At 55.7% G+C, this 13,730-nt stretch overlaps 1 protein-coding gene across 7 annotated transcripts in view; it reads left to right on the top strand.

The window, feature by feature from the left end:
• TMEM63C (transmembrane protein 63C) overlaps nucleotides 1-13,730 on the top strand; it is a 69,110-nt gene that overhangs the window by 16,451 nt on the left and 38,929 nt on the right. For 6 of the 7 annotated variants that reach the window (XM_034642792.1, XM_034642795.1, XM_034642797.1 and 3 more), the window contains exon 3: nucleotides 12,046-12,309. In XM_034642792.1, coding sequence (XP_034498683.1) covers nucleotides 12,241-12,309 — 69 coding nt within the window. In that variant the 5' untranslated portion in view covers nucleotides 12,046-12,240. The remainder of the gene's footprint in view (nucleotides 1-12,045; nucleotides 12,310-13,730) is intronic. The other variant, XM_034642796.1, reaches the window with a different exon arrangement.

Consider the following 13,730-nt stretch of genomic DNA (forward strand, 5'->3'; position numbering starts at 1 on the left):
ATTCCGTAGGGTTGATGAGAGACCAAAATGGACCAACGTGCCCAGGGCACCTGTCCAGTGCCTGTGCAGATGGGCTGGGCGCGCAGTGACTTGTGGTTATTCTGTTCCATCCATCAGAGGCGCTCTTCCAAGCTGTGGGGGTGGGGTGGGCAGCTGCCTCAGTCCTGCGAGCCTCTCGCTTTCCTTGGTGAAAATTTCCTCGCTTGGCGTCCGCTCCAAGATGAAGGGAAGTGGTGGTGTCTTTGGCAAGGGTGGGGAGGAGAAACAGTCCAAGTCTGCCCAGACTCCTGGCAGGGGCGCGAGGCTCAGTGGGGAAGAAGCAGAGCTCTGTGTGGTTTTCGCAGAGATTTTCCGCTCTGGTGCTGCCAAGCTCGGGAAGCTGGGAGTGGAGTGACAGGGAAGGAACACACTAGACCATGCTGCTTCGTGCGGGGTGCTGTGTCTTTCTTTATTCATGCAACAAATGAATGAATTTGTTGGGATTCCAGGCACTAGGTGAAGCGCTGGGATATTCAGCCACAAGACGGACAGACACAGGCCCTGCCCTCATGGGGCCTTTATTCTCATGGGGGTGAGGGCCGACAGTGAACAGCATACTCTATGGACAAAGGGTGATAGGGGATCAATGCAGGGGGAAACAGAGAAGGAGAGGGGGACTGGGAGCGCCTGGGGAGTTTCATTATTATATAGGGTCATCAGGACAGGCCTCACCAAAAGGTGACATTCGAGACACCCCTGACAAGCCCGTGAGCTCAGAATCAGGGCCGGGTGCCTTCCATGAGATCCCCAGATAGGAGCTAAATCTAGAAACCCTTCTAGTACCAGCCGGGTAACGTCATGCCCTTCCTCTGAAGCCTTCAATAGTTCCCTATTGCCTACACAATTAAGTACAAATCATTCAATCTGAGATTCAGGACCTTCCTGTTATCTCACCAGACCCTGCTCATGCCAGTTCTGCAGCCACACCAGTCTGCCTGGCATTTCTGGAATATTCCACTCTCTACTTCCCTCCATCACTCATCTGTCCCCTTTGCCCAAACTGCCCCTGTCCCCACTGGTTTCTGTTAGCCTGCCACCTTTCTGAAGCCTTCCCTGCCCCGGGGGAGCTGTGGTCCCTGAGCCCCATTACCTTGGCCTTTATCTTTCTCATCCTGTGGCCCTTGGGTATGTGCACTGCTTTCCCTGTGTGATCCTTCCATGTGGCTGGAAGTGCCCTGGGCAGGGCCGGGGGCTCTTTCACCTCCAGCAGGTAGAGGGCTCAGCAAACATTGGCTGAATTGAGTGTGGCCAAGCTCACAGGCCCCCAGCAATACTGGGACAAGTTGGGGAGGGGTGGCCCACTCACACAAAGAAGGTAGAAGGGAGAGGCCAGGGGTGCCTGGGTGGCTCAGTCGGTTACGCATCTGCTTTCGGCTCATGTCGTGATCCCAGGGTTCTGGGATTGAGTCCTGCATCAGGCTCCCTGTTCAGCAGGGATTCTGCTTCTCCCTCTTCCTACCACTCCCCCTGCTTGTTCTCTCTCTCTCCCTTTCTGTCAAATAAATAAATAAAATCTTAAAAAAAAAAAAAAAAGGAGGAGGCCAGCAGGAAAGGAGAGAGAGGGGACCAAGACACGGGCGAGACAGGATGGAGGAACTAGTGAAGAAAGGGGACAGAGATCCCCACCGTGTTTTTTCCAGAGAGATAGACCATCAGAGACAGAAGGATGTGTCTTTTCCTCCCCAGAAATAGCTGCTACTCCCTTCAGCATCCCAGACCAGTGCTTCCTTGTGTCCAACTAGAATACCTCTTGCTGCAGCTTGCGCTCATTTTCTTTGGTTCTATCCTCTGGATTCAGGGAGCTATATGAGCCCTCATTCAGCATGGATCAGAGTGGCTTTCTTGACCCCCCATCCAAGAGGCAGGAGCAAGGTCCTGATGAGGCTGGCCCTTGGCCTGGGACTTTACGCTCTTGTTGAGGAGGCCAGGACCCCTAGAGCTTCCCAGAGGTTGCTTGGGGACCAGAGTATGAGGGCCACCATACGTCATGAAGGCTGCGCCTCAGCCCCTCTCCAGCGCTGTCCTTCAGCACAATCAGATCTGTAACCAGAAATCCCCCACTACCACAGCGCTGTGATTCTCAGGCCACTCTGCTCTGGGCCCTGTCTGCCCCCCGGGCCCTGTGAAGCCGTGTGAGCCAGCCCTGCAGCCTCTGCCATCTGGCTCCCACCCGTTGCTGGAGCAGCTGCGCCCCGGCCCCTCCCTCCGTCTCTCCCCGACTCCCCCGGAGGCAGCCAGCCTGGCTCCTGCCCTATTTAGACAGATGGGGACAGAGCTGGGTGTCCCTCCCATCTCTGCTGCCCTGAAGGGTGGCATGTTTCCACCTGGGACCCAGACTGTCTCAGGGGAAAGCCTTTACGTAGTCCAAGCCCAACTCCCTCTCCACGTGGTCTCCTCCGGGAATGTCGTGCCCTTGGCCTCCCTGTGGCCCCAACTCCCAACTCCAGGTCGGAGGCCCCAAATGCCCCTGAGGAGAGGTATGAGGCTGCTGGACTCCAGTCTCTTCAGCGACAGTAGTTCCCATCTTGAGTTGTGAGGATGAAAGAGTCCGTGCTTACGGGCTCTTGGCACAGCACCTGGCAGTAAGCCCTCGGTTCATGTGACTCCCGCCCTCCAGCTTTGCCTTGGCTGGCACCACCTCCAGGCATCCTTTCCGGATTGTCCAGGGCCCCTCCGCTGGACTCCCAGAACCCCTTCGCCAGGCCTCTGGAGTGCCCTTATGCAGACCTGTCACAGCTCCATTGGGGTCTGTGGACCCACTAGAATCGAGTGCTTTGACCATAAGCACCTTGAGTGCGAGGACTAGAGTCTGGCCTGTTATTTCGCTGAATGAATGATTTCATGAGGGACAGGTAGGCAGCTGGGAGAGACAGACTGAGAGGATAGGATCGAGCCTGCGAGGCCTGACTTTTCCAGGGCCTGTCCTAAAAGACCAGGATGCCCACACTGAGGCCTGGGGGAGGGGGAGGAGGATGAAGACAACCCCCATCCCCTGTTCTATGGTCTAATGAGGTGATCCTTGAAGTGAGGCCCCATCCAGCGGTGTTGGCCTCAGCCGGAAACTTGAGGACCCCAGCCCAGACCTGCCATATCAGAAACCCAGGGAAGGGGGCAGCATCTGTGGCAGAACAGACCCTCCAGTGATACCAATGCCCTGGAGTTTGAGAACCACTGTCATGTGTCCCAGTGACTCAGATTCCCAGGAGGTCAAGTCTCAGGGGCCTCTGCTCTGCAGAAGGCTTCAAGAAAGCTGTCAGGCTAGGACCCCAGGGCATAGCTGGCCCCACACCCCTGAGCTGGAGACCCCTTGGCTGACAGGCTAGGTGCCATGGAGAACACCGTCCCCGTAGACCTCCCCTTTCTCAAGTGGCTCCAGACCGGAACAGGGTGTTGCCCCAACCTGGGCCTGATGCTCATCCTTCCCCACTGCCATGGGCCAGCATCTCCTTGGGGCCAACTCCTGTAGCTAAATTCAGGACAGACTATGGAATGTTCGGGCTAAGAAAGACCCTAGGGATCATTGGCTACATACATGCATGTTCACATACACACACACACACACACACACACACACAGAGGCCTGGCAGGCGAGAAGCCTCAGATCCTTCAGGGAGAAGAGTCCCCAAGGCCAGGGCTGCCCGGTCGTCCTCTCCGGGTCACGCCCTCCTCCCGCGATTCTCCCATGGGGCCGCCTTTCAGCTCAGTCTGGCTTTGTTTTGTTTGAATCAGTTAGGTATGCACAGTACAAAATTCAAAAAGTGAGCAGCGTTTTCCGTGTGCCGTCCGCATCTTGTTTTCCTCACTGCATAGAGCGTCTGTTGCCTTTTACTCTGATGGCCTGCTTTCCTGTTTCCGCGGCGCTCCCACCTGTCGCAGCGCTCACTGAGGCCAGGTCTGTCTGCCGCTGATCCATCCTCCCTGTTGCCTAGTCCAGGGCCAGCACAGAGCAGGTGTTCGGTTACGGCTGGTTCCAGCTACCGTCAGCCAATCAACAGCTGGTGGGGGCCGCGTGGGCTGAGGCTCAGCGTCCTGGTGGCAGAGCCTTGGGTCTCTTTGTCTCACCAGCGTGTGGCACCATCCACCAGAGCCCATCCTGGCGAGCAGAAGGCACTGAGGGGGATGACCCCCCACTCCAGCCTGTGTGCTCCTGCTGCCGGGCCCCTTCCTCCCACTTTGACTGAGGCTAGTTCAGGGATCCACCCAGCTGTCTCTCCCCTCCTGGGCCCTCCGCTCTCAGTCCACTCGGGACTCTGGCAGGGAAATCCAGCATGGAAGAGGCTGGGGAGAGAACAACGTTCTGGCCCCACGATGAGGATGATGACGAGCCTTTGCCCAGTCTTTGCCTGCTGAAGGCTCAGTCCCACTTGTTACCACAGAGACGAGAATCATGGCAACATCTCAGGGTTGAGCTGAAGCCTGCAGCTTTACCTGCTTGTGGTGGGGATGTGTTTGCTCCACAACACTCAGAAAAGAGATGCGCCACTTTTTTTTTTTTTAAATCAAGTTGGAACTGGCCGCTCAGCCCAAGATTTCACCGTGCGCTCCATCTACCGATTGAGCCAAATTCCAGAGGGAGATGAAGGTGGCTGGGGGTGGGGGGGCTGCCCCGCGCTGTGATATTGGAAGCCAGGAAAATACTTTGCAGTGGCAATCTGTGCTCATCTGTGGGAGGGGGAACTTAGGTCAGAGGGTTTGTGGGCGCCCCTCCAACGAAAGCCCCTGAGATGGAGCTCGGGGAGTGGGGGGGGGCGGGAGTCAGGTGAGGCCCACGCCAGCCCACTGCCAATCATTCCTTCCTTCCACAAACACTGGTAAAGCACCAAGCTCTGAGCAGCACAGCAGAGACAATGTGAAGCAAACGTAGCCATCACGGAGCTTTGTATCCAGTGGGGGAGTTGGCCATTTGGTATGTTATCCCGTCAATCAACGTCAAATATACTAGGTACAAACAAGGAAAATAAGAGTTTACTGGATTGAGCCATTGCTATGTAGTAGACACTGTTCTGAGTGAATTTGTTCATATAATCCACCCAATAAGGGGGATGTTACAGATAAGAAAACTGAGGCACAGGGAAACTAAGATACTTGCCCAAAGACATGGAGCTTGTAAATGGCAGAGACAGGACTGGGGTCCCTAGGGATCCATACCTAAATGTCGCGCTTTGTCCGTCTCCCAGGATACTCTGAGGCATGGAATGTGGGGGCTTGACCTGGTCTGGAGGTCTTCCCTAAGGAAGCAAAAATCGAGCTGAGATTAACTGGGGGAGAAGGAGTTAACTAGTGGGAGGGAGGAACACTCCAGGTAGAAGGACCAGCACATGCAAAGGCCCTGTGGTGGCAAGAGAGAAGGTGGCATGCTCTGGGCATTGAGGGAAGGAGGGAGGAGGCCAGGGGATGAAAGAAGGGGAGAGCTGAGTAAGATGGAGCTGGAGTGATAGGCAGGCCTTGTTGGCCAAGTTAAGAAGAGTGACATAAAGCCCTTCCAGCTGATTCCACCACAACCTGCAGGACAACGCAGCCTCACCTTCTCCAGGAAGGCTCGCTGGACACTCCAGACGGGGCTCGGGGTCCTGCTGTGGAAGCAGAGCCTCTCACATACTCTGTGTTGTTTGCCTCTTAGCAATGGCCTTTGTCACTCCCTTCTAGATGGAGGTTTGAGGGAGAGACACGTCTCGTTCTCCCTTGCACCCACTCCCTGGTAGAGAGCTCAGGAAAGGGTGATGGAGGGCTATGGGGCTTGAAGGGAGGAAGGGGCTGCTGAGGATGGGGTGCTGGAGGAAGGCTGCCTGGAGGAAGCAGAGTTGAGCTGGGCCGGGCAGTGGAGGGAGCATTCTTCCTAGAGCAGGATCAGAAGGCCTTTCCACAAAGGAGAGGAATGGAGGAAGCCGAGAAAGCCAAGGCCTTTGAGGGGACAAGGGGCCTCGCATCTGCTAGGGCTGAGGCTTCTTACAGGGACACGGGGGAGTTAAGACTGGAGGGATCCCTGGGGCCAAGAGGGCCTCCTCCTGGAGCAGGCCGGGAGCCAGGAGCTCAGGTGTCAGAAGGAGCAGAGCCAGGAGAAAGAACTAGACTCCTGGAGCCCTGAGTTCACATTCCGCCACCTGCAAGCCAGGGATCGGGGATCCCCTACAGCGTTTGGCATGATTGCCTCTTGCAGCCCCCCCCCCCCCCCCCCCAGGAGCCAGCAACGGGGCATCGATCTGCTGCCGAGAATGCCTTCCTCTCCTCAACACTGCTGGTCGGCAGAACACAGCCTGAGCCTGCGAGGATGCCTCCTCGTCCTTTCCACCTTGCAAATCTATGTGTGGTGCATTTCACTGATGGCACCTGACCCGTAGTCACAGCCCCAGCTGCAAGCGAGTGTTGGACATGTCGTGTTTCACTTTCCAGCTTGTAGAAGGCACATCCACTAGAACGAGGTGGAACGGATGCTGAAGGCCATCGACCGCACCTAACACGTGATCTGATAGATTTGTTAAGCCAGATGATGCGTTAAGAACCCTGGCGCGGTGCCTGGCGTGTAGGACTCTCTCAGTAGATGTTCGCTATTATAATGGGGCTGGGGCCTGAGCAAGCGCCCCCTGGCCCTGCCCACAGAGAGAGCGGGGGCAAGCGCGGTGCTCTGTGCAGTGCTGGGCGCACCGCTGAATGTCCTGCTGCCGCTCCCAGCCGCCGGCTGCCTGATTATGTTGGTGGACCTGACGGCAAGGTGGAACCCCAGCCCGCTCACCCCATCCTGGGCCTTCAGAGGTGGCTGAAGGGGGAAGACTGTCCTAGGAAAAGGATAGCAAAGGCGATAATCAACGTTTATGGTGCTCACGGTTTCTACAAGCGTCTCCCCATACTCTCTCCTTTGACTGTCATAGCCGCCCTGGGGTAGGCAGAACAGACATGATTATGTCCATATTTTTTTATTAGAAGTGTTTTTTTAAGATTTTACTTATTATTTGAGAGAAAGAAAGTGAGAGAAAGAGAGCAAGCCCGAGCAGGGGGGAGGGGTAGAAGGAGAGGGAGAAGCAGATTCCCCACTGAGTAGGGAGCCCAAAGCAGGACTTGATCCCAGGACCCTGGAATCATGACCTGAGCTGAAGGTAGACACTTAAGGGACTGAGCCACCCAAGCCCCTGATTATATCCATTTTATGGAGGAGAAAACTGAGTAGCAGTAGGTTAAATTGCAGTTAATAGAGCCAGATCACACCCATTTTCCTGACCCCAAATCATACATGTTCCCTCTACTCCATGCTGTGACTTGGGAAGCAAGACCTGGTAACCCAAGATGTGCTGGTTGTGGGGGGGGGCAAAATGAGTGACTCATGCTATGCAAATCACATTATTTCCTGCCCTGAGTATGGCCCTGGGGGCAGGACCATCTGTCTGTCTTTGAGGACTCCTGCATGCTGGTCATTGTGGGAGAACCACAGTGACGGGGGCTGCCATCAAGGGACCTGTGGAGTTGTCAGGGAACTGGCTGGAAAAGCAACAGAGTACCAGGCAGTGATCGCAAAGGGCAGCTGTATAAAGAGGGTGGAGACAAGGTGCAGACCAGGCTGCTCAATGGAGGCTGTGAGACTTTGGGAAGTAGGATTTGAGCTGGACCCCAGGGCTGTAAAGGCCCCAGCCAGCCCTGGGATGGGGGAAGTGGCGCAGCTCAGGGAGACACAGGGATGGGACAGACGGCAGGCATGCTGCCCCGTGAAGTGGCCAGGCCTGTGACCTCAGGCACAGGGAGAAACACAATAGTTTGAGGATTCATGTGAAGGGGTGGTGTGGCCTCCGCAGACCTCCAACCAACCTTCCCCAGATTCCGATCGAGCAGAGGGCGAGGGGAGATCTCCTGATAGCAGGATGCAAGGACCCCCGTCCTGAGCTGCCGCTGTGGCAGTATTTAAGGGGCACTGAGCTACCGCCCTGTATGGCCACATCTCCTCATCCTCCTTCCTTTCAGGGGGAGTCAGAAAGCCTTTTAGACCTGCAAGAATGCCTTATCTAGATGCAGATAAGCCTGGGAACCCCAAGCCAGTGTTTCTCTATCTTGGCTGGACCTAAAAATGGACAGGACATTCTCATTCTTAAAGTCTGGAGTGGGGTGTGAGTATCTGGGTCTATGAAACACCTTTCCGGGGATTCTAGTATTTCCCACTCCCCAGCCCCAGGCTGCGGAATCATCAATCCAAGCCTGAGAGCGCTGAAAACCCAGGTCTGATGTCCCTTCCACCACTTTCCCCGGACTTAGGCAAATCTCTTAGCCTGCTGGCGACCATGACTTCACGTGTAACGTCGGGCAAGACCCTCTTCACTGGGATAGTATGAGGAGACTGAGATTCAGGGCGGTTCAGAGGGATGTGGCGGCTGGGGAGGGACATTCCCCAGAACCCTCACTGCAGTGACCCCGCTTCCCTCCTCCTCCTCTGGGCCCCCAGTGAACCAGCTGCCAAGCTGACCGTGGAAAGGGGGGTGCAGATCTGAGCGCAGAGGGCATGGAAGGGACATGAGGAAAGGCCCAGAGAAGAAGGGGTGGGAGGTGATGAATAATTGAAGACAGTGAGAAGGCCAGATTGGGGGGGGGGAGCAGGTGCTATGGCTTTGTGCCCTCTAGGGGGGACAGGGTTAGAGGACGAGGCGGGGTGGCCTCCCCATGCAGCTTCTTTCCTTAGGACATGGCTTTGGCCTACAGTGATTTGCTTGTACCACCAAGTTGCAGGCCCTCTGGATCAGTTCCTGAGAACCCACAGGGATGATGGCTTTGGGCAGTGCCGGGACGTACAGGCTGGGGGCTGCAGGCTGTGTCTCGGAGACAGCTGGAAACCTTGGTCCAGTCTGGCCCTCGGAGAATTCCGACAGAAACCCCTCATCTTACAGGCAGGGGGTCCAGAGAAGAGAAGGCACAGGTGACCTGGAGCCCAACTCTCGGGGGCTCCCTCTGTCCATGGCACTTTCCACTGCATGACCCTGAAAGGCTGAGCAAGGTTCCATCCCTGGACTAGGGCTTGAGCGAGGTCACCCCCTTTCCTCTGCTCCCTGCCTGGCACTGCTATCCCAGCAGAGGTCCAGAGGGTCCAGGAGGTAGAGAGCAGGGGGTTACAAACTGCTCAGGTTCAAGGGCCAGCTGCGCCGCTTGCTAACACCGTGACCTTAACCACATTACTGAACCTGTCTGGGCCTTAATATTCTCTTGCATCTAAGGATGATTTTAGTACTCTGTGGTACTTGTGAGAATTAAATGAGCTATACTTAAATGGGAAGAATTTCTCCTATAATAAGTGCTCAATAAATGTTCACTATTAATACGATTGCTCTCCTCCCTCCCCCCTAATCCTCAGGGCTTCCTGGACCGCCCTGGCTCTGGGATTTGGGGGATTTGGGCTCCTCACCTCAGGCAGAAGACTTGGCCTTAACCTGAGGAGAGGGGAGCAAAGTGCTGGCCTGGCTACTTAGGACAGCAGTAGCTGAAACCAGGCCAGGTCTGGAAGGAAGGGGGTGAGCGATGGGCCAGGGGACTAATAAAGACAGAGCTCGTCCTTGTCCAAGCTTTTTGCCCACTTGCCAAAGTAAACCTTGTCCAGGCCTGGGACTGCTAAGTCTCCAGCTTCTGCCACTGGAGGCCGGGCTGGGGGGGGAATGGGAAGGGAGGAAGGCAAAACACTTCCCTGTCAGATAAGACGTGCTGCTGAGGAGGGGGCCGAGAGTCCTGACTCACCAGCCAGCATCGCCACTGTCTCTCCCTGCCCCTCGTTGGCCCAAAAAGCAAGGCTGACATTTGTCTCTCCTGCACAGGAAGAACAGATGCAACAAACACCTACGGGCTGCAGTTTATGGGGTACTGGACAGTCCTTCCCGTAGTCCAGATCTCTCCCCTGGCCTGTTCCAGAACAGAGTAGGTGGACGGAAACCAGGAATGGGCTAGTCTGGGCCCCTCACCGCTGTTGTCACAGATAAGCTAGTGCCAATGACGCCAGTACTGACTAGCAGTGAGCCCGCTTTCTCAAGCGCTCTGCAAAGGGTTTTGTGCGAATTCACTTATTTCGTGTTCACAGTAACCTTGTGAGGCCGTGCTTCTATTACCCCCACTGTCCAGAGGTGGAAACTGAGGCTCAGAGAGGTGAGGGCGCTGTCCTCGGTCACACAGCTAGCAAGGGTAGACCTGGGATTTCAGCACAGATAGTCTGGCTGCAGACAGCCCACTCCTTCCCACTGCCCTGATGGCCGCCCTGTGCTCTGCTGTGAAATTCATGCCCTAAGAGGACTCCCCTGCTGCCCCCTGCCCCAGCCAGGCAGGTGCCCCCGCTCTGTGGTCCTTTATATCCCCCAGATTCCAAGTTTCGTTCTTTCCAGTGCGGATACTTTGTTCTCCAGAAAGCTCTCTACCCCCTGTTCTTCACACCCAAGAGCTAGAAAGACGGAAGGAGGAAAGCTGTCCAGAAAGGAAGGTCCTGGCGCAGTTTAGGGGTGAGGACAAAAGGCGGGGCAATGCTTTGGGTTTCCACAATGGCCTTCCTCATCCCACCTCTACCTGCCACTGAGGACACCGGAGAGGGGGCCAAGGTGGGGGCAAGGCTCTCTTCTCTCTTGTCCTTCCCCACCTCCTTCCCTCATCCACTTCCCTCACCTGCCTCACCTTCCGGGAAGCTGCACCTGCCCGGCCCTGCCGATGGGTTACACCCCTCCAAGCTTCGAGGCTTGCACCTTGTTTCTGGAGACCCTCCCGGGCAGAATGGCCGCCTGGGCCACACCTCTCCTAACAGCAATCTTCTCCCCAAATCCCAAAGGCTGGGAACCCCCTGAAGAGGACCTGGCAAGAGTAGCTATGCCACGAATTCTTGTCGAATGAATACATGAGTGAACAAAAGCCCGAATCAGCAATCCACCTTGCATTCTAGCCATGACTCTTCATTTTCATGTTCCCGAAACACCATGCTCTGTCCACTCTCTAGGTCTTGGTCAACATGGTTCCCCTGTCCATGCTTCCCGCCACATTGTCCCGATTCCACCTCCTCACCTCTCACCTGGAGAAGCCTTCTCTGACCACTTGAGGTGGACCCACCCCGTGGCCCCCTTTCCCTGGGGTATCAAAGTGTGCTGGAGTGTGTGGTGGCATAGGCCCGGCATGCCTACGTGTCTCCCCAATGTGTCTGGGAGCCTCATATGGAAGGGAACCAGGTCTGCCAGGCCCCCAGAACCTGGCGGGATACCTGGCACCTGGTAGGGACTCAGCCCTTCTTTGTGGAAGGAAGGAAGGAGGAGGGAGGAAAGGGGGGTGCTTTTGGAAAGAGAGAGAAGGAGTGTGTGGGAACTGAGTGGAAAAGAGCAGCATCCAGGACTCAAACCTCCCTAGAGCCAGATGGAAGCCCGAGCTTTTCCCAGCCCAGGACCGCCCCCTTCCCTCATCACGCACTGTATTAACCAGTAAGTCCGGTAAGTCACACGTCCCTGTGGCTGTGCTGCAGGTCGCCAAGTGCTTTCACATTCCTGGCCTGGCTCCAGTCCCCCCAGACAGCCCTGACCGGGCTTCCCAGCTCTTCTCCTCCGTTTAAAGATGAGAATCCAACAAAGGGTACTGGGCGGCTGGATAGCCACATGCTGAGAGATGGACTTAAACCCTTACCCCGCCTCCTATGCCAGCTTTAACTCAAAGTGCATCCTAGACTTTAGTGTCACAGCTAAAATGATAGGATTTTTAAGAAGAAAACGTAGGAGAGAAAATCTGTGAGACTTTGGGGTAGGCAAAGATTTCGTAGATACTATACCAAAAGCCAGGTACATAAAAGAAAATTTATTAAATTGGCCTTTGTCAAAATCCAAAACTGTGATGCTTCAAAGGTACCATGAAAAAAACGAAAAGAGAAGCAACAGCCTGAGGAAAACTATTTGCAAAACACGCATGTGATGAAGGCTGAGTATCCTGAGCATAAAGACCAGGAAAGGCGCCCTGAGAGATGACGCGGCCCTGAACACGGCCTGGGACCCTAGGTCTTGTGGTCTCTCCACTGCCTTTGTTCTTTTGCAGCGGCCGCGGCGCGGAGCGGCGCCCCCAGGCCCGCCTCGGCCCCTCCCTGGAGAACTGGCTCAGGTAAGGACCGGCTCCCCAAGGCCTTCAGATCGCGCCTGCGCCTCCCTGCCCTTTCCCCGCAGCTTCCTCGGCGCGGGCTCCTCCCGGTGGCCACGAGCAGAACTGCAGCTTCCTGCCGCAGCGGCCAGAGAGATGCCAAGAGAAACGCGACTCGCCACTTGGGCTACTCTGGCTCTCTGGCAGAACGCTTATAGTTTAAAGGTACTCTGTTCAGTGTAAGCCATTTTACGTTTACATTTAGCTAAGCATGCTTGTGTCAATGAGTTAAGCAGTGACCTGGGGTCACAAAATCATGGGCAGCCTAAGGCAGAGAGGGGAGCAGAAAAAGACAGGCAGGAGGCTCCCTGTTCCCATTAGATGCTAATCCGGCTAGTAACAGGTGAGTGCTGGTGTTTTTCTATTTCTGAGTTAGCACAGGGGAGCCCAGACCCCCAGGCCACCTCCTGTGTCCTGCACACAAGCCCTTCACCTTTATTCCCTTCTCCATCCCCATCCCCCCAGCCTCCCCAACTTCAGCCAGCATTCCCTTGTGCCCCCTGGAGCCCTGCGTCCACTTTTCACTGGATGAGTGCCTATGGAATACGTCTGTGTTCCAGGTATTGCTCTCCATGACTGACGAATCTTAACCACCTATCCCTCTTGACAGTACTGTGAAGTGGGTACTAGTTACTAACATCACACCCTTTTTACAGATGAGCAGACGAGGCAGGGAGACCATAAGTAGCTTGCTCGAGGTGGCTAGTGAGAGTTGGGCTGGGATTCAGTGCCACAGAGCCCACGACGCCCAGAAACAGCCCCAGCTCCTGCAGCGCCCCTGCAGCGCCTCACCTGCCCACTGGGACCGGAAACCAGAGACTCCCCAGGAGAGGACTTCCCTTACCACCCTCCCAGGCCAGGGGATGGGAGACACATCTTCGTTGCTCCTCTTTGCAACTTCCAGACTCTTCTTCCTTCCTCCCTGCTGAAGTCTCCATCTTGGACCCAAAGTGTCAGCCTAGACATCCCGCTCCCCATCTTTGGTACAAGCACCAACTACCCCCCACCCCTGCCTGCTGCCAGGTCACTCCCCTCCTTCCCGGGAGAGTTCAGTTTCTACCTCACTGTCACACCAGTGCTGTTCCAGTCTTCATTCTTACTGATTTCCACGAAGGACACTCCAGCCTCTCCGTTCCTTGACACACTCCCCTGCTCACGCCACGGTCATGCCCTAGACCTTCTCACTACCCATAACCAATTCCTTCTCAGTCTCAGTGTCACACAGCTCATTTTCCTATCTGTCAGCTCACAGCCTGTGGTACTCGACAATTCTACCTCCTGGACCTCTGGCACCTGTCACCATCCCTTGCCCATCTCACGTCTCCTTTCTCTCCTTACCCGGCCAATCATTAAAACTACTCTCTCATACACGGTTCTGACCGTCTTATTCTCAGACTCACTTGGGAAAACCTGTGGCCTGGTTAGGTCAAGCAGGGCGCCTCTGCCACCCCTGATGCCACGTGGATGAGTACAGCTGCGGGCAACGCCCAGTGAGGCCGGCTGCTCTTGCTGTCAATTCAAGACCATGAACCTCAGTGGACCCTTAGTGCTGCCCAGCAGTCCTCCACATTCCCATCATCCATTCA

The sequence above is a fragment of the Ailuropoda melanoleuca genome, chromosome 14, assembly GCF_002007445.2.
Source record: "Ailuropoda melanoleuca isolate Jingjing chromosome 14, ASM200744v2, whole genome shotgun sequence".
In the NCBI taxonomy this organism is placed as follows: Eukaryota; Metazoa; Chordata; class Mammalia; order Carnivora; family Ursidae; genus Ailuropoda; species Ailuropoda melanoleuca.